The 18836-nt window shown below is 40.1% G+C and overlaps 8 protein-coding genes across 8 annotated transcripts; 3 read left to right on the top strand and 5 right to left on the bottom strand.

Moving 5' to 3' along the window:
• Nucleotides 1-74: 74 nt before the first annotated feature.
• Nucleotides 75-1036, top strand: V1514DRAFT_325100 (emp24/gp25L/p24 family/GOLD-domain-containing protein). The gene is made up of 3 exons (XM_066926552.1): nucleotides 75-316; nucleotides 368-450; nucleotides 505-1036. The coding sequence occupies exons 1-3, from the start codon at nucleotides 181-183 to the stop codon at nucleotides 949-951; spliced, it is 666 nt and encodes a 221-aa protein (XP_066785560.1). The 5' UTR covers nucleotides 75-180; the 3' UTR covers nucleotides 952-1036.
• Nucleotides 1037-1292: 256 nt separating this feature from the next.
• On the bottom strand, nucleotides 1293-1898 carry V1514DRAFT_325103 (uncharacterized protein). The gene has a single exon (XM_066926553.1). It carries the CDS (start codon nucleotides 1749-1751, stop codon nucleotides 1377-1379), a length of 375 nt encoding a protein of 124 aa, XP_066785561.1. The 5' UTR covers nucleotides 1752-1898; the 3' UTR covers nucleotides 1293-1376.
• A 253-nt stretch (nucleotides 1899-2151) lies between these two features.
• On the bottom strand, nucleotides 2152-5540 carry V1514DRAFT_150685 (uncharacterized protein). Its single transcript, XM_066924500.1, has one exon. It carries the CDS (start codon nucleotides 5402-5404, stop codon nucleotides 2405-2407), a length of 3000 nt encoding a protein of 999 aa, XP_066785562.1. The 5' UTR covers nucleotides 5405-5540; the 3' UTR covers nucleotides 2152-2404.
• A 1526-nt stretch (nucleotides 5541-7066) lies between these two features.
• On the bottom strand, nucleotides 7067-10950 carry V1514DRAFT_275603 (P-loop containing nucleoside triphosphate hydrolase protein; the record flags this gene model as incomplete). The annotated part of the gene is made up of 5 exons (XM_066924900.1): nucleotides 7067-7579; nucleotides 7631-9136; nucleotides 9204-10427; nucleotides 10474-10617; nucleotides 10669-10950. The coding sequence occupies 5 exons, from the start codon at nucleotides 10948-10950 to the stop codon at nucleotides 7067-7069; spliced, it is 3669 nt and encodes a 1222-aa protein (XP_066785563.1).
• A 426-nt stretch (nucleotides 10951-11376) lies between these two features.
• V1514DRAFT_275675 (actin interacting protein 3-domain-containing protein) lies at nucleotides 11377-14380 on the bottom strand (the record flags this gene model as incomplete). Its single annotated transcript, XM_066924905.1, has 4 exons — nucleotides 11377-12518; nucleotides 12571-12984; nucleotides 13273-14149; nucleotides 14216-14380. The coding sequence occupies 4 exons, from the start codon at nucleotides 14378-14380 to the stop codon at nucleotides 11377-11379; spliced, it is 2598 nt and encodes an 865-aa protein (XP_066785564.1).
• Nucleotides 14381-14605: 225 nt separating this feature from the next.
• V1514DRAFT_325115 (uncharacterized protein) lies at nucleotides 14606-16622 on the bottom strand. The gene is made up of 4 exons (XM_066926554.1): nucleotides 16370-16622; nucleotides 16177-16288; nucleotides 16028-16107; nucleotides 14606-15963 (listed from the first exon to the last, which is right to left on the bottom strand). The coding sequence occupies exons 1-4, from the start codon at nucleotides 16473-16475 to the stop codon at nucleotides 14879-14881; spliced, it is 1383 nt and encodes a 460-aa protein (XP_066785565.1). The 5' UTR covers nucleotides 16476-16622; the 3' UTR covers nucleotides 14606-14878.
• A 60-nt stretch (nucleotides 16623-16682) lies between these two features.
• Nucleotides 16683-17794, top strand: V1514DRAFT_302081 (chromosome segregation protein Spc25-domain-containing protein). Its single transcript, XM_066925563.1, has 3 exons — nucleotides 16683-17037; nucleotides 17089-17301; nucleotides 17355-17794. Exons 1-3 carry the CDS (start codon nucleotides 16779-16781, stop codon nucleotides 17681-17683), a joined length of 801 nt encoding a protein of 266 aa, XP_066785566.1. The 5' UTR covers nucleotides 16683-16778; the 3' UTR covers nucleotides 17684-17794.
• A 383-nt stretch (nucleotides 17795-18177) lies between these two features.
• On the top strand, nucleotides 18178-18737 carry V1514DRAFT_346061 (uncharacterized protein; the record flags this gene model as incomplete). The annotated part of the gene is made up of 2 exons (XM_066929252.1): nucleotides 18178-18192; nucleotides 18243-18737. The coding sequence occupies 2 exons, from the start codon at nucleotides 18178-18180 to the stop codon at nucleotides 18735-18737; spliced, it is 510 nt and encodes a 169-aa protein (XP_066785567.1).
• Nucleotides 18738-18836: the final 99 nt, after the last annotated feature.

An 18836-nucleotide genomic window follows, 5' to 3' on the forward strand; every position in this document is an offset into this window, starting at 1 on the left:
TTCGTGAGGGTAAGGGTACGTGTAGCGTGTGAAGTAGCAAGATTATTATCCATCAGTTGAACAAGAATCAGTGATACAAGTTAACCTGAGGTTAGTATATAGTTGTATATATATTATATATCTATATCTTGTTGTGTTAATTGGAGTGTTTTTTTTACTGTCAAAAAGGATCTCGACATAATGCACTCCTCAATGGCTTTTATTGCGATAGCCCTGTTGGCTCTCGTGTCCCACGTTCAAGGGTTATACTTCTATCTTGAGGGATCGGAACGTAAATGTTTTATTGAAGAACTTCCGCAAGATACTCTTGTTGTTGGTATGATGTGCTTGATATGTTGAAGTTGCATTCACTCACGTTTATGGCCAGGATACTATAATGCCGAGGAATTTGTTCCTGATTCGAATACATTCAATCAACCTTCAACGCTCGGAGTTCAGATAACGGTGGAAGTATGTCATGTTAAAGTCAATCGTGATTGTTGTTTTATATAACCTTTGTAATAGGAAATCTTCGACAATAATCATAGGGTTGTCAATCAACGCGGTGCAGCCAACGGCAAGTTCACATTCACTGCCGCTGATTCAGGAGAGCACAAAATTTGTTTTCAGACAAACGTTGGTGGATCGGGCTGGTTCTCACGTCAAACGGCAAAGATATCGCTTGACATTGCGATTGGGGAGACAAAAGTGTTCGACAAAACTACGACCCATACATCAGAAAAAATTACGACGCTTGTCGAAAAGGCTCAGGAACTAACTCAGAGACTTAATGACATTAAACGAGAACAAGTTTTTCAACGTGAACGGGAAGCTGAGTTTAGGGATCAGAGTGAGAGTACCAACGGTAGGGTTGTAAAGTGGAGTATTATTCAGCTCCTTGTCATTGGCGCTACATGCGCTTGGCAATTACATCATCTCAGAAGCTTCTTTGTGAAGCAGAAACTGGTTTAAACAGAATAAAAAACGTTTTATTGTTAATCATCATTATAATTTTATGATTGTGAATTGTAATAGCAAACATATAAGTAGGCCAAGTGTATGATAACAATTCATGCCATAGCCCACACATGTGTGCCATTAAAGTGTTATGAAAAAGTTCGCCACGTTTACCGTGGAAAACTTAGTCAACGTCAGGTTCATATTAAGTTATCCTTTTAAAGCACCCCAATCATTCCCCCCTTCATACTGCAACTTCCTAAAGGAATATTTTACCATCCGTATACGTCAAATGGTTATTGACCACCGCGTTGCAGTAACTCTCATATGTGGGGTCCGTAACCATATTCGGAACCGACCCTAATACTTCAGATAACCTGGATTCGTACTGCGAATCTCTAATCAAACTTGTCGATTCACAGCTCATGTCTCCAACTATCTCATACGAATCTAACCAAAAAAAAAATTCCTGTTAGCGCTAGAACCAAAAAATCATTTATAACAAGGGAAGGATAATTGCCTAAAAATTTCATATTGCGGAAGTGTTGATATTGACACACTCGATTTTTGCACTTTCCATCAAGTAGTTCCGAAGAACACATTGGCTTGAATGGATCGATCAAATTACTGTATGTCAATGACCCATATCCATCCGACGCGTATTTATAGTATTCCGAATCGAATCTAAATACTTTCCAATACAAAAATGTCGGTTGGTAATAGGTGAATTTCTGATACTTTTCTGTATTACTAGTGCCCGAGTTGCCAATAACCGATAAAGAACTATCGGGAGTACCTTTCGCCTCTTGATGCATATCAGAGTCAAAAATGTTTCTATCGGAAAAGTTCGAAAAAAATCTTTCAGAATTAATAATTCCATTGTTCTCAGCACTGGGAAATGACGAAGAATCAAAAGATGCTTCAAAGTCTCCAAATTTGATCTTTTTTTGCCGCTCTCCATTCTTCAACTTTTTAATTTCTAATCCTAAATACCGATGGATTAAGGGATAATGCTCAACATCATCCTCAACTTCAGCAAAACGTCGCTTACCCACCTGATGGACATCAGCATGACTAGACAATTCTGTTTGGATTTTCTCCGTGCTTGCCGGAGATTGAAGAAAATCTCTAACAGACATGTTCAAAATGCCATCTGCATCTCTGAGTAGCTTGTTTGAGTTTGAATGAAGCATGATCAATTCTTTTAACTTATCTGCTGATATTTTCTCTTCATTATGACTATCAACATTAATCAAATCACGTCGTGCCGAATAATAATTCTTGGCTAAATCAATCGAAATTGGAGATACTCCTTTTGGAAAAGAATCATTTTTATCTTTTTCTCTCAGTTGCAGTAAAGATTCATGAAAATGAGGCATCCCAGGCATGGCTTTTGGTTCAAGCGTATTTTTTAATGAAACATCCATGCCTATTTAATTGTTAGTAATAAAAATATCAAGATAAACAATCATGGCTTACGTCGCGCAAATTCCTTCATTCCAGTAATTGAATTTTTCAACTGAGCTCGAAGTCTTAATTTCTTCTCAATATTTTCTTGCAAGGAATTGTGTTGAGCCCTGAGCAAACCCATTTCCAAGTTTGCTCTATTGCTTGAAGCAGTCGTTATTGAACTACGAACAGTCCAAATGCTCTTAAAATCTTCTAGTTTTGACTTTAAATCCTCTTGAAGAGCTCGAATTCGAGATGCAGCTTCCAAAGCTTTCGCATCAATCTCCCTCGTGGACATACTTTTGGTAACAGAATACTTCAGGTCTTCACGCTGTAATATAAGCTTCACATTTTCTTCTCTGGCTAAAGCAATATCGTCCGTAATTAAATCCATTGACTTAACCGCCTCATTGATTGACATTGACAATTGTTTCGCATAACTGGCATAATTAAAAATGTTCTCAAATTGCTTTTGATCGTGGTTTGACTCTGCAGAGGATTTCAATTTTGGCTGTACTGGTGCACTGTTCTTGTTGACCACGCTAAAATTTGCAGGTACCTCTTTCAATTGGCTGGTGATAGGTTCAGGTTTAGAATTGTTAGCATTAAGTTTGTAATCTTGATGTGAATTTTCGGTCGGGGCAGCAATATTGCGAGAAGCAGGCGGAAGCGATGAAGTATTTACTACAACAGCACGTTGAGGTAATGACTCTTGTGGGCCATTAGTTGATAAACGTTTCTGTCTAAGCTCCTGAATATTTTCAACCTTTTTCGTTACTATTGGAGGCTGTGAAATTTCTGGAGCCGCATTTGCTCCGCGTCTCATAGAGAACTTGACGCCTTGTGAGTTTTCGTTAAATGTAGAATTTGTTGTACCTAATGACAAATTGGGGGCCTTTCTTGTTTCTAGTGGAGATGGAGGCCGTGTATTCTGATTTGCTGGCGCACGGGATCCTGTAGAACTAGATTGCTGAAGATTATTTGCCGATTGGCTTAATCTATTTCTAATGTCGCCTGCGGGTTCAGAATTAAATCGTGATTGCTGATTCACCTGCGCAGCTCCAACCAATCTGTCGGGTGCTTTAAAGTCGTAAGAAGAATAACTCCTTCTTGGAGGTCTTGATGTAGAGTCTTGCGATATACCGGGCCTTGAAACTTGTGGAGCACCTGATCTGGGTGCCGTTTCACGCGGTCTCTCCGCATTTGATGCTGAAACAGGCCCTAATGAAGGTTGCTGACCTTTCAGCGGCGGAGACAACTGAATAATGTGTTTTTGCGGCACGCCAAATGTACTTGAAGTCAAACTTCTAGCATCAGTTGTTCTAGCGTTCGGCTGATAATTACGAGGTGTGCTTGTCATTCGATTAGGACCATTTCGACCGTTCGGCGACACGGGAGCGCCAGGTAAAACTGTTTTTTTTGGAAAGGCCCGCGGAGTATCATTATCGGCTGTCCTGACGCTGCTTGGCTGTACCATGCCATTTGATCGTGCATTACTGGGTCTCTCTTGACTTCGATTTGGCTGAGCCGATATTGATACATTCGTGTTAGGAGCTGCAACAACCCCGCTTAAATTCATCTTTTGTGCTGGATCTTTCGCCAGCGAAGTCCGTCGATTTAGATGAACGGGTGGTACACTGGTAGTTGTCATTGCTTTTGAAACTGGGGTAAACGATTGTTGCGTAGCCGAAGCTGACCTTTCAATTGTCGTTTCAGTAGGATCCTTAAAAGATGATTTTGAAGGTCTTCCGTTCAAATCTTTGGGAACGTTCGCTTCTCTTGGTAGAGATTGAATTGACAGTGTATTCGCAGGCTGTGACGGTCGATGCAATAAAACTGGTGCTGTAGACGGCATATTATTAGGAAGCGGACAGGCCTGTTGATTAGCTCTATAAGTAGCAGGTTCCCCACCACCTGTGCCTTTAACAATCGTCTGCCTCGTGTTAATCGAAGAATTAGTTTCTCCGTTATTAGTCCACGGTGGCCTCGTTGCGGATAAATTCTGATGCGCCTGAGAAAATTTCGTCGACTGGCAGGATTTCTCGCTTCTTGTATCTCTTAAGGTCGTTTGCGTCATGCTTATCGGAAAATTAGTTTCTCTGTTACTAGATCTTGTTGCAGGCAAATTCTGATTCGTCTGGGGAAATTTCGGTGACTCGGCAGATCTCTTGTTACCGTTGTCTTTCGCATTTGTTTGCCTTGTACTTATAGGAGAATTAATTTCGCCATTATTAAACCTCGTTGACGGTAAATTCTGATGCACTTGAGTATACTGCGCCGACTCGGCAGGTTCCTCGTTATTCTTATTGTTCACAGCCGCCTGCCTCGTGTTGATCAAAAAATGAGGTTTGCCGTTACTGGGCGGAATTGCAGCTGCTGTATTCCTGAAAGAAAACGACACAGGCGCTTTGGGCATAGAACTTGAATTTGGCATCTCATTTCCATTTAGCGAATTTCCAATCCGATTATTATCCGGAGTACGCGACAGTTCATTATGAGATGTGTTGTTCTTGCGTAATCTTTCAGAAAAAGAATTATTTGCAGCATTGGCCAGCGGCAATTTTTCTGGAAAGTTTTCTGAAAGTTCACCTTGACTCCGTTGTTGAATATTATATTGAGATGGCGGTGGCCTCCCCGAGCGAGGTTGCGGTTTATTATCTGGTGCATATCTACCATTATGTTCGCCTCCTGGTCTGTTTATTCTAGCACTGAGACTTCTTGGAGAATCATTAACCGGTTGGTTTTCAACCTGAGCTCTTGCCCCTAAATTTGACTGACTCAATGTATGGCCACCAAAACTATTGGGGGGTTCTTTTGCAGGCGCTACTCCAAGCCGTGCCCCGAAGTCAGTACTCGCAGCACTTTGATTGGACTTCTGTTGAAACGCTTGTTGATCTCTATCTTGGGTTCCATTCGATGGAAAATTTAAAAAGTCTGACTGGTAATTTCCTGCCGCAGCTCTCATCGCATCAGCGATATCCAAGGGTTGCCCTGACTTTCGTGATAAAAATCGGTCCATGACGTCAATTTTTTCTTGTAATTCTTTTATTTCACTCTCTTTCCGCAAAAGTAATCCAGCTGTATTTTCGGGTTCAGGCGTGCTATCCGAAGATTTGCAAGGAAAGTATATTTGAACTTTAACTTTCTCCGGTTCTATGGCCTCTTTGTCCTCTAGCTTAATACGGGCCCTCTCTTTCCGCAAAAGTAATACAGCTGTATTTTCGGGTTCAGGCGTGTTATCCGAAGATTTGCAAGGAAAGTATATTTGAACTTCAACTTCCTCCGGTTCTATGGCCTCTTTGTCCTCTAGCTTAATACGGGCCCCGTCTGCCTCGCTGTCAGACGATTCGGAATCTGAAAATCCAAAAAAAAGTCTCCTGGACGGGCGATCACTTCCAAACTTAGTTGCAATCAAGGTGTTTGCTTCCGGCAAAAAAATAATTCTCTATATGTAGACACGGAAGAGACTTATCAGCACAATATGACCGTAGTCCAGTCTGTTAAACAAAAGAGTTTGTTAAGAATAAATGACCTGAAATTTTCTGCCGCAATAAAATATCCGAAAGCGAAAAATGACGTGTGGAGTATTTTTCGAACGTCTGTCGCACGTCCTTTACCTTCAACTCAGATGTGAAATAAACAATTAAACATCAAACGTTAACAACACCAATATGTTTTAAAATCCAGGCCTGGGCGTCAATTCTCCCGTAAAATAGCAGATGGAACTAAGGAAGGATGACAGTTAATAGTAGAGCGCAAAATTATTTGTGATGTGCGTGCCAAGCTGATCCATGGATTTATCGCAGATGACAAAGTCTTATAACTATAAAAAACAAATACAATATGTCAATTTTGCCAATGTAATTGAACTATAATACACAAGATTTGCGATTAACAGTATGATTGGAAAGTGTGTCGGGAGGTTTCCGAAGTTGCAAAGTGCACACAAGCGTATGCGTAGTTGACTAGGGCAAAATATTGCTTATGTCATATTGTATAGATGAATTATTAACGCATTTACTCCCATTAGATTCTACCCGTGGGTTAGGTGTGACTGGATTTTACTGTACTACTTACTACTTTTTTTTTATCTTAACTAGGACACTGGGTGCTCCTGACGTGTATTATCTATTCATAATATTGGAATAAGAGAGCATCTTGTGAAGCATCCCCTCTAAAAGGATAACGACGCCGGATTTGATGTAAGCCTTGTACTTCAGAAATCACCATTGCGTGGAAAGCTGCCCGGGCGGTTGCCAAGGGGCCGGGCATAACCTCTGGCCGTGTCCACCTCTGCCAGAGAGGCGCGATGAGATCGCAGTTAAAGAAGCGATGGTCTTGAATTTCTGCACCGCGCTGACACAGAGCGCACGACGTAGTGTCTGGCAATTCGGCGCGGTTGTGAGAAAGCAGCCATTCTGCAGAGTACCGAGCCGTTGTTGGCATATGCGCCAGCGAGAGACCAGTCAAAAAATTAGTATTTATATGTAACCTCCGAAGATGTGTCCTGCAAATCTGCTTGCTACATTCGGTTTACAACTTAAGAACTATTGTGTTTAATATTTACGTGTTGGCTGACTTCGCTAAAATCAAAACGGTATATAAATTCATTGAAGTAAATAAATAGTTATCATGTACGCATAGTTGTAAAGTGAATCCTAGAATGTGAGCTATGAATAATTCATGATTGTTCACTCGTAGTCTTCTTTCGAATTCCTACTGAATCAATAGCTTGTGCAAGTATGCCTAGATGCTTCTCTGCGTCTCTAACTTTCTCCCGCAGAGCATTCATCTCATCTTGATTCACTACTAATCTTTTCAAATGACCTTTCGAGTCCACTTCATTTTCTTCATCCTCTCTTTTCTTTAATCTAAATTTTAGTGAATCCCTCTCCTGCTCTAGCTGTATTGTCTTTTTACGAAGCTGTTCGCCTTCATGTTCATGCTGGCTGATCTTTAGTCGGACATCCTTAACCAACGATTCCAGTTCGACCTTTTCATTCAGTAAAGATTTGCGGCTGTTAGATTCTTGTTTTAATTCAGCTTGAAGAACTAGTATTTCAGCTTCTTTTCTCTTCGCCATTCCCTCGACATGAGAATTTGCTTTGTTCAATTGAGTGATTTGACCACGCAGGTCCTGATTTTCCCGGACAGCCGCTTGCAATTGGCGATTAGTAGTGTCAATAATTGATCGCTATAATTTGTAAGCCAATGTAAAACATAAACCTGTTTTCTTAATACTTACTGATTGCTGCATTCTGGATTCAATTTCAGAATCAGAATTTTTCAGTTTCTCTTCCAACGTTATAACTTGTTTTTCTCTCTGCGATACAATTGTTTTTAGCACACGCATTTCTTGTTTCAGGGTATCCATTTCCGCCGTGATCTTGTTCTCATTGCTGTCATTATCTGCCAGTTTTTGTTCAAGAATTTCAATCTGCTTGTCTAGAACACTTTTTTCTCCTTCAAGACGTCCGATTAGTCGAGCTCCATTTTCAAGCTCGCCTCTCCATAACTGCGCTTCTTGATCGGCTCTTTTCTTGGTCTCCAGAAGTTCTTCACATTGTTCCTCAAGCTTTTCTAAATCTTCTAAAGCAACGGCTAGTTGTTCTTGCAAATCAGACTCTTTAGCTTGCGACCTTCTAAGAATTTCTTCCTTGTCTAATGCCAATGCAAGCTCACTCTCAAGCCTTTCCTTGGCTTTCTTAAGCTCAACTTCAGCTCGGCGCACTCTATCACGATCAACAACTGCTGCTGCCTCTGTTTCGGCAAGTTTCGTAACCACCTTTTGATATTCGCCATCTCGTGCCAAACTTTGAACTGTTTCTTGTTGAGCAGTTAGTAATGGTTGCATCTTAATATACAACTTCCACCATGGATTCTGGTCCTCGACTGCCCTTATGTTTTTGGCAATGACCTTAATCGCATCAGCACGATACAGCCTTTTATTAACAAAGCGGCGCTGCAGAAATCCTCTAGATCGAGATTGAATAAGTATAAACACATCACGTAGAAGCTTCTCTCGTCGGTCTTCCAGTTCTGCTAAAACACCAGCTCGAAAAAAAACTTTAGTTGTACCAACTCTGTAAACAGATTTCTCAAGCGCTAGTTCTTCTAATATCTTAATGCAAGCCTTCTGGCCATCAACGTATCCAGTATTCAGTCGAGATACTCCTCGCAAATGTGATACCAAAACCTCATATCGCTGGCGAAATTCCATGAATGATAAACGATTAGGAAATCCAGTTCTTGCGATACGAATACCTTCCAACACACCATTGCACCGCAATTGATCCAAGACTAGAACATTGTCAAACTTTTTAGGTCGTTTTTGATGATTAGGCAGGATACATCGAACAAAGTGAGGATGAGTCGAATGAAGCTGAGTCATTAAATTGCTTAGCTGTTCTTTATGACGTTGTGCTACAGTTCGAAACTGACCTTTTCTTCTATGGGATGTGCCAATATCTACTTCTTCTGAAAAGAGATCTGAAATATGCCTTTCAGATGATAATGCCAGTAATTGTACAATATTTTCATTTAAAGGATCCTTATTCTTTTCTAGCCATCCTTCGGTTGAATAGTCAACCTCGGCAGCATAATGTGTAAGCTTAAATCCCTGATTCAACAATGATGGCTTGTATTTATCAGATTTATTGGTCCATAATGAGTGGAGCTTTTCGGTGAACGATTTGTCCGTAGCCCGAGGCATAACACAATCTTCATCAAGACATGAAAAAATTCCAATTGGCTAAACCCGTCAGAACCGTCAAAATAAAAATGCATATATATATATATATATATTAAATTAAACTCACGTTTGACTTATCGATTAAATCGATAGTAGGCTGCAGATCGTGTCCAAAATCAATAAATTGCCACTCAATATTTTCTTTGGCATATTCCTCCTGTTCTAGGACAAACATATGATGATTAAAGTATTGCTGCAACCTCTCGTTTGTGTAGTTAATGCAGAGCTGCTCAAAGCTGTTATGTTCAAAAATTTCGAAGCCTGCAATATCGAGCACACCAATGAACATATCAGTACTGTTGTCACGCTCAAGAGCTCCATTTATTTTATTGACCAAAAAAGAAAATCCTCGTTCATAGAGTGTTTTTGCGAGCGCATGAAGTGAAAATTGTACTTGAGCGGCGTTTCGAGATTGATCAACCCAATCTCTACCTGCTTTAACTTTCGGTCTAAGCAATGCCTTAACAAACGCATCTACTGGGACTCCCATTACGTGACAAAGTCTCTCAGCTTGAGCATATTGTAAAAGCTTTGCTTGCCCCGAAGATCGTTCTTCTCCTATTTCAAGATTTCCGATATGTAAAATAATTGCAATAACACGCAACATATCAGTCTGCTCTTGTTCGGAAAACCCCATAATTTTAAAAGCTTTCAAGAGCTTCTTAAACTCATCTTTATCCGAAACACCAGGTATTTTTTTATTCGAATTTTTCACATAGGCGTAATCGGCCACCTTCCCATCCAGTAAAAAAAGTTTCCTTAAATAATCAGATGCGCCTGCCAAGAGTTGATAAAAAATATGATAATTGCGTTCCTGATTACTTTGAGTAACAACCCTTGATTTTTCCAATAAGTACCATTCAATATAGGCTCCAGAAATTTGACCTGAGCTGCTAAATCCAATTTTGATAAACTTTCCGAAACGAGACGAGTTGTTATTACGCACTGTTTGAGAATTTCCAAAAGCCTCCAAAATTGGGTTTGCCTGCAAAATCTGTTGCTCAAAAGAACCATTTTCAGAAGTTGTGGATAAGTTGTTTGTTACTTCTGCCAAATATTGAATAACTTTCTTTGTGTTCTCAGTCTTACCGGCGCCAGATTCACCTGTGACCAAGATTGACTGGTTTTCATTCATTTCCAGCATATTCCTAAACGCAGTATCACTTATCGCATATATGTGAGGAGGAATGTCGTTTTTTGATTTTCTTTTGAAGATGGAAATATAATCCTTATTATAAATTGGAAGATCACAATATGGATTGACGGCAACTAAGAAAAGGCCCGAATACGTCTGTGCGGTTAGCGCTTGAATAAAAGCTTCCAATGTAATAACGTACATAAATCATATCTGCCATATAACGCGTGTGCAGATTATGAACGACGGAAGCTTCATTAAGGTGTGTGAGCTCAGCCATATCATTGGCTTTGTCAAATTTTGGTGGGTTGACTCTGTCGACATTGTTCTTATGAACAAGGCGTTCCTAAACATCTTAATATAAAATAATAGTTAAAGAGATATAATTTGCGCTTACAGAATCGTCATTACACCTGACTCGTAGCATCCCCTTTTCATCTTCCTCGACGATAAACCCATTAATGAAAGCATTGCTTTCATCAGAAAGCCAAACCCACTTCCTGCCGCCAAAATCTGCACTCTCACCGTCGACACTATATTCATATTTACCATTTTCAACTAATGAGCTTTGGTACGGCAGTGCGTCAACGCCTGCATTTTCGTCCTGTGATCGCAACACGGCTTTCAACTGGCTCGGCGTAAAAGTTTGGTTTCTTTTGGACGAATGTGCTGAATGCATAGAAAGTCTATGTCCGTTAGGCAAATTCTGTGAAATCGGTGACAGCTTGTGCGGTGAAACTGACCGCGATGGTGTTGTGGGTGCCATGTTCACAAAGTAGATGATTGAGAGAAATCCATAAATTAATTTTGGTAATAACTATAGTTGTTCGGTGCCTGTTTCCTAGTTATTCATATAACCTGGCAGAAGGTGCTATTTATTGGGTCTGTTTAAATGCGTCAAGTAATACAAACAGCCTCAGCTGACGTTCGCACCGTAAACAATTCGTTGTCCCAACAACGCGTCGCGTATTTGTGTGTATGTGACTATATCGGAACTCCTCGGCGCGCGCCTGTTTTATGAGAAGCCAGACAACTCATGCTAATTATTGCATTACGGTTAAATTGAAACATATACATACATATCAATCAAATCATGACAATTAAATCACACTCTTGGACCAGGTCTATTCATTCGTTCTGTTGCCAATGCTGCTTGATTCTCATTAAACTCCTTCCACATTTTTTCTTCCCTTAATTTTCTAATCCGTTCAACCTCATCAATTCCGCCTGACTTCTTTAGCTTTCCTTCTTCTACAAATTCGCCCAATTCCTTTTCAAATTCATCGACTTGGCTCTCCTGCGCAACTTTTCTTAATCGTTCAGCTTTTTCAATTGCTTCCACACGCGAATCATGATTCGGGCTCAAAGCTCGCACTTCAGCTAGTACTGCATCTTTGCTAGATAATGCATCCGCAGTGGTCAGTGCTGGGGTAGGTACCCTAGACCGAGGATTCTTTGATTGCTCTTCTGCGAATAACTTAACCAACGACAATGTCTCCGTTGCCTGTTCAAGATCATCTCTTAAATCTCCAACAAGATCCTCCTGCAGCTTGAAAAACTGTTGTTCTTCAACAACATTATCCAGTTCTCTTTCCAGTATTTTCTTCCACGTAGGCTTCTCGATTCTTATGTATTCTTCCATAAGTCCTAAGCTAGAACGAGCAAATTCTAGATCTTTCGTGACGTGCTCCAGATGTCTAGGATCTGGTCGAACACCTCTATTTGCAACATCTTTTCGAATCGCTTCTACTATATCTTGCAAATCGTCAACCCTTGTAAGTAAATCATCGCAGTCGTTCGATAATTTGTCATGGTATTTGCCAATTTGAGCATGTCCTGTAGTAACAATACTTGTTTGCATCGAAGAATCAGTGGTTGCTACCTTCTCTTTGATAGATGTCAACGATTTATCCACAGATTGCGCAAGCGAGCTATGCACCTGACGTAAAGCAGCGAGTTCTTTTCGTAAAGACGCAAGGTCTTCCAAATGAATAGATTTATCAACTTTTGGCTCCGATTTGGAACTTGAGTTATTCTTTAAAACAGCCGGTGCTGGTGCTGATATCCCTGATATCACTTTCTCAACTGCTTTAGATAAACTTTCAATCTGAGCAGCTGGTGCCTGGTTCTGTTCTACATAATTTGCCATTGACTCAACCTGTGACATCAAAGTCGTCTTAAATTCATTAAATTGTGATAGTAACGTGTCCAATCGCTCTTCCAACTGCTTTCGTTCTTCGTTGACGGCTGCATTGATTAGCTGAGAAGTTTGTTTTTTAAAAAAAAAATCCTTGCTTACATTCAACATTCAAGCTCACAATGACGCCTTCTTTTATATCCCCAATAGTTGACTCTTCAAGTTCGTACCTTACTGAATTCTCAGAATCCTGCACGTACAGGTCAGGAAAATCGTCCGAACGAGGAGAGTATGAAAAACGCTCCACAAACAGCATGCGAATCGCTTTAATCGAAACATCTTCAATATCAATGATTGCTTTCTTTGTTTGTCTCCCGATTCGTAAATACACGACAAGTGATTCTGGTTGATCTATTTTTGGACTTGGGAGCATAGATATTTTTTTGGTTAATTTTGGTGACTTAAAAAGAGGAACCCGATTCGATTCTGCACTTAAACTTTGTTGAATCGCATCCCCATCCCTGTGGTCTTTGTCAAAAATGACATTGGCGCCATTATCGGTATTGTCTATCTTGTCTGAAGTATTGGAATTAGCACCCAGTTCATCATACAGCACATCGTTTTTGTTCGATGGTTCTTTGTCGGGTTTAATATTAAAACCCTCTTGGCTATTTTCGTCTTTGGATAACTTCTCATTGTCCGTTTTCAATTTTTCCTGATCGTCATCTTTCAATTCAAACGTCGATCGATTAGTACTTTCCGTAATCTCTGGGTCCACATGCGTCACTGCAATCGACTCATTCTTCAGTTTACTAGGAATCTCTGGAATTGAAGGAATACCAGAGCTGCTAGCACTACCACTACCGCTTCTTGCTCGATTATGTACTTCAGCACTCGCTCCTGCAACTCCAAGCTTGGCATATTGATACGCCGAAAAACGTCGAGATGCCCGCCGTTCCAAAGCATCTCCTCGTTGCAGCGCAGCTAATGGATCATTTGGCGGGTGTAGCTGCTGGTTTATATTCGGGACTGCATTGTTCGCTAATTTTTCAGTCTGAGATTCCGATATTGATGCAATTTCTGGTCTGCTTAAGCTTGAATTTCGATATAAAATATCATCTCTTCCCTGAGTCGAGCTTGTAAAATCTATTCTAGAAGTGTGACGTGGAGGCGATGGATTTCTAACGGTGTAAGTTTCAACAAGTGCATAGCCCCGTCTAGTCGGACTTGTATTGACAGAGGATGACCTTGAAGGCACTGAATGATCGTGTCTTGTTGGTGAGCTCGATCCTGTTATTGTATTACCCCGTCGAACCGGTGACCTTTCTTTATTGGTAGTAAATAGTACCGGGTTTGAAGATTGAGAAACTGAAGAAGCCGCGCCGGACGGGTTACCTACCGACCTTAATCTTGCTTGTTTTGCCTTTAATCCTTGTAATAAATTGACAATGATCTCACGTATGGCTGGTAAATACGTATCTAAACTTGTGACATTTTGTTCGTTTGACAAAGCTTCTTCAAGTATTACTCTTAGCTCAGCTGGTACATCACCCAGATCACTGACATCAATTCCAATTCTTTGAAACGCGCGACTTGTAATATTAAACTCGTTCCCTAAACTCACATAGACATCTGAAACTTCCTTTTCTGTAGTATCTCCACGAGACCATTGCGTCAGGCATTCTAACAGTTGCTTGGTTGCGACGAGCAATTTAGTCACGGACGATTCTATCGTGTTAATCTGCCAATCCTATTAGTCAACTAATCTATTTAATCAAAAACAAAAAAACCAAAAGGTCCAATTTACAGATGCTTGTCGTTTATAAGCATTATTCCTCTGAGATCCACCACCTGGGGTCGGCTTTGCGCTCGATCGGTTCAAGTTTCGCCCACCGTTATTGTTGGACGGCAAATTTCCAATCGAAATTCCAGATGGGCCACGGGAATTTTCATATGGAACCTGTGAAGTCATTTCCCCTCTGTTTCTATTTTAATTGCAGGTGGCAATGCATATGCAAGTAGATAGATGTGCACGGGGAAGTGTCAAACAATTCCCCTGATTTTTACAATTAATAGTACATCCCGCTTTTCAAGTTAAAATCTCAAGTTCATAGAACTACATATAAAGCAAATTATATAGAAATCAATTGTAGCATAACAATGCGAATAATCCTCAATATATTTTTAAATTTATATTATTCGATTTTTATGCGTTGGCATAATGCTACAACAATATATGCGATAAATATGCCAAGTTAATTATTGGTTTTCATCTTAACGATGCAAGTTATTATTGATTCATACAACGCAACACGTATTCAATCAAATTAATTGTAAATCTCTCCCAAAACAAAAACATTAATAACAGTACGCAGTCCAATACCAAAAGAACGCCATGAAAAAAAAAGGAAAATTCAAATTTATACGTTCCAACAAACGAAGAGTCATTACATAACACCATGTGACCAGCTCAAATAGGATGCTCACCGCTCTTTTGAGCTTTTAATACTTTGACTTCAGCTTCTAGCTTATCGACTTGCTTTTTTGCCTCCAACAAAACGCTAATAGACTGCTGAAGCATTTCAAATCTTTCGCAAACTTTTGCAGTTGGCATGGCTAACTTTTGAGAAATCCCAAGTTCAGTTAAAACAGAAGACACTTTTGCCTGAACAGTAGGCTTCAATGTGCTGATTTTAGTAGAACGTAAAAATACCCCCGGAACAAGTTTATCATGAAATGATATGCCATAGCGAGCTTCTTCTCCTAATGGAACTTTCTTGGCAATTTTCTTTGCTGTATTACTTTGCGCCTGCTCAGCTTTTGAAGGTTGAGGAGGAGCACTAGGGCGAGCTGGTGGTGCCGGAGGATGATTTTTGCTATTTGGTGTCGTTGGTTGCTGAGACTGACCTGTTCCTGGTTTTTGATTCGCCTGAGCAACAACTGCTTGATCTGGCAATTTCCGCTTCCTATTTTTATCAGCAGCCAGTAAATTAGATGCCAACTGACTTAGTCCCTGATTAGTTTCAAACTGACTAAATGACTGAGAAGTTTGCGGAGATTCAAGCAAATGTAACAATTCACTCCGTTCCTGGACAAGCTTCTTTGAACTTTCTTGCAGCTTGCGATACTCCAAAATTAATCTTTCCTCCTCAGCTATCTCTGCAGGAGAGCGGCTAAGTAGTCGCTCAAGGTATTGCTTTCGCGTAATTTCTTTCTCTTTGTTAAAATTTATCGAATTATAAAGTTCTAAATCCTTAGGACTCCAATCTAGTCCAGATTTTTCACGACGATATTCCATCAGTTTTCTGCATGAATGATAATATCTTTCTTTAAGATCTTCAACCGTACGAAGGGAAGGCGGCTCGTCTTCCTCTGGCGTATACTCATATCTATCCTGAATAATGTGCCATCTCAACTCGTACTCACGACACAAATCAAAAAGATAATAAGTCTCTCTTGGCGTCCATGCCGTATCTGCCAAAACGCTATCATACTCTTCCTTTGAATATTCTGGTACGTCAACTGATTTGTTGAACTTTGCAAATGCATATTCGTCTAACATACAATTTATTGTTAGCAAAAAATCTATTGTGTTACTACTATGTAGAACTAAACAAACCTTCTGTAGGCGTGCCTCTAATCCAATGGTGTAGCTCCAGACCATCTGTTCTAGCACTATTAGAAAACTTTGACCAAAACCTGCGCAGTTTTAAATTAGTTTGTGGGTCCTATGTATATACATTTATCAATGAAACAAAAAAAATATACCATGGGGATGGCTTCTTCATCCAATTTGGCTTTGCTTTAAATTTATTCTCAATCACAGACACCGCAGGGGTATTCTCGCCCAGCAAGTTTTGAAGCTCCCGCTGAATGCCATCTATAACAGAGTGTTAATTGAATCAACGCAACCCCCTCAAAAAAAAAAAAAAAAAAAAAAGCAAAAAATTTCATAGAATACCTAATTTTTTCCCTTCTGTTTTTTGCCGTTTAGGAGGAGGAGGAGGCCTGGCAAGTGTTGGCTGACTCGGCAGGTCGAGCATATCTCGAACATCTGCCGACGACATGACGAAGAACAAGTGAAAAAACCACAATAATATATAAATATAGCCAAGCTAAATAATAAATACAGAAAATCAAAAAAAAAAAACTGGCTTCAAAAGACTTATAAATGAATTCCAATTTATGCTGACTGCTTTGTTAGTCTTTTGAGTATGAAAATTTGCATAACCCAAAACGGAAATAGGTTAAGGGGAGTTTCCCCAGTGACGACCAAAACATTCGTTTGTTTATATGCCGTAACTGGTTCGCGTCTTTGATAAAACATACTTAATGCAAAACTATTAATTATCGCATCAATTAATTTGAAGATGTCGGCCTCACTTGCCCACGTAAAGTCAGGAATAGATCGATTATCAGATGCAATTGAAAGTTCAAATGATGGACTCAAGGGCTTTGATTCTTCAAAAGTTTCAACACCTTCCGTGCCGCAGTTCGTTTTTGATTTTGAGAAACTGCAATTAAAAATGAATACATTTCACGGAAAATTTGATGAATTTATTGCAAATGGCAGAGAGAAAGTGTTAGCAGATCGAAATGTGTTTGAAAACGAAATTGCGGAAGCTAAAGGTAAGTCCGTCTTTAACGCGTATTTACGAAATTATTGACCGACATGAATAGAACAACAGCAACACTTGCTAATTCAAATTAAGCACTATAAAGACAAAGAAGCAGAACTGACACAGGAAAATGCTAGAGAGCAACAAGAAGTTCAAGAAACTGAACAATCCATCGCTGAGTTTACACAAAAGAAACAGGAACTTACCGTTTTACGAGATGCAGTTATCAGGCAAATCACCGAAACGCAAAAGATGTTGGAGAAACTACGACAAGGTAAATTTATATTGATGTGGGTATTTGAATTCATGGTTCTAATGATATAATAGAGCGGTCGAATGAGAGATCAAAGCTACTGGCCCAATCTTCATTAAATGCTCCAGAATTAGCATTTTGGGAAAAAAATCTAGGAATGAGAATTGAAGGCGTACAAGATGATTGCCTAAAAGTTATATTTACGTTAGTAAGCGAGAGTGCATGGGATAAAGAGTATTATGTTCTTATTGATCTCGGAGCTCGGGATTACGAAATTCAGAAGTGCGAACCACAGTTAGACAAAAATGTTTTGGAAGATTTAATAGTTCGCTTGAATGAGTCGAGAGATTTTAGTAGATTTCTTAAGGAGCTCCGCATGGCGTTCAAGAGGAGTGGATTGTAGGTTATTTGTACTTTGGGACTGCGAGGGCTATACTGTAGTGAGTGTATATGATGAATTTATTTTAGAAAAACTGAATTATCAAAATGGATAGATAGAGAAATAAAACCGAACTCGATTCTCCATTTATCTTCGCTCCGTATGTATCTGCTATCGCTCTGATTAAACGCGATAGTGTATAACCAGGTGACGGCGTACTTCAGCACTTAGCTGATGCACAAAAATTTTCTAGTAGGGCTGATAACGTGCTGAAAATAATAAAGCTGGCGCTGATTCTGCGCAAGGTTCAATACTATAAACACGTGGAAATAAGTGAAAGAATTGTTGTAAGGCTTGCGGGTGCAAATGTGAAAACCCTTGTAGATATATTCTTTGCGTGAAGCTTTTCCAGAGGACCTTCAACAGGACCATATTAAATTTATTTCACATACTTGATCAATTTAATATATATATTTCTAATTATCAGTCGATTATAAAATTTTGAATAGTCATTAGCAATGTCAGATAATCAGGTAAGTTTTGATTTTGAAGTAAACTGGGTCGGATCCTGACAGTTGAATAGGATGACCTTGACGCCATGAAGGCACGGGTTGCTGAGATGGAAGCTGAAGCTGCCAAGCTTAGGGAAATGCAGGAAACTCTCGAAAAAGAGGGCGAGGAATTGAAAGAGGATAAGGAGGATGTGGATGCGAGAAGTATATACGTGGGTAACGTGGATTATTCGTCCACGCCAGAAGAGATACAAGCACACTTTCAAAGCTGTGGAACAATCAACCGTGTTACGATTTTGCTGGACAAGTTCACTGGCCACCCCAAGGGTTATGCTTACGTTGAATTTGCCGAGCCGAGCTTTGTCGCGAACGCTCTGGTGTTGAATGAAAGCTTGTTCCATGGCCGAAATCTGAAAGTCGTGCCCAAGAGGACAAACATCCCAGGCCTGTCAGCTCGGGGCAGAGGAAGAGGAAGAGGATTCCGAGGCCGCGGAGGATTTGTTCCAAGGGGTGGTTATCGAGGAGGATTCCGGGGCCGAGCACGTGGAGGATTTGCTCCATACTAATTTTGATTGAACGTTTTGACTGGTTTAGCACGAGAGGTTTGTTTGCGTGAAGCGGTGAGCTGGAATGGAATTAAAAGAAAGGGACGGGCATGTGAATAA

This window comes from Lipomyces japonicus (assembly GCF_038497905.1).
Source record: "Lipomyces japonicus strain CBS 7319 unplaced genomic scaffold V1514scaffold_4, whole genome shotgun sequence".
In the NCBI taxonomy this organism is placed as follows: domain Eukaryota; kingdom Fungi; phylum Ascomycota; class Lipomycetes; order Lipomycetales; family Lipomycetaceae; genus Lipomyces; species Lipomyces japonicus.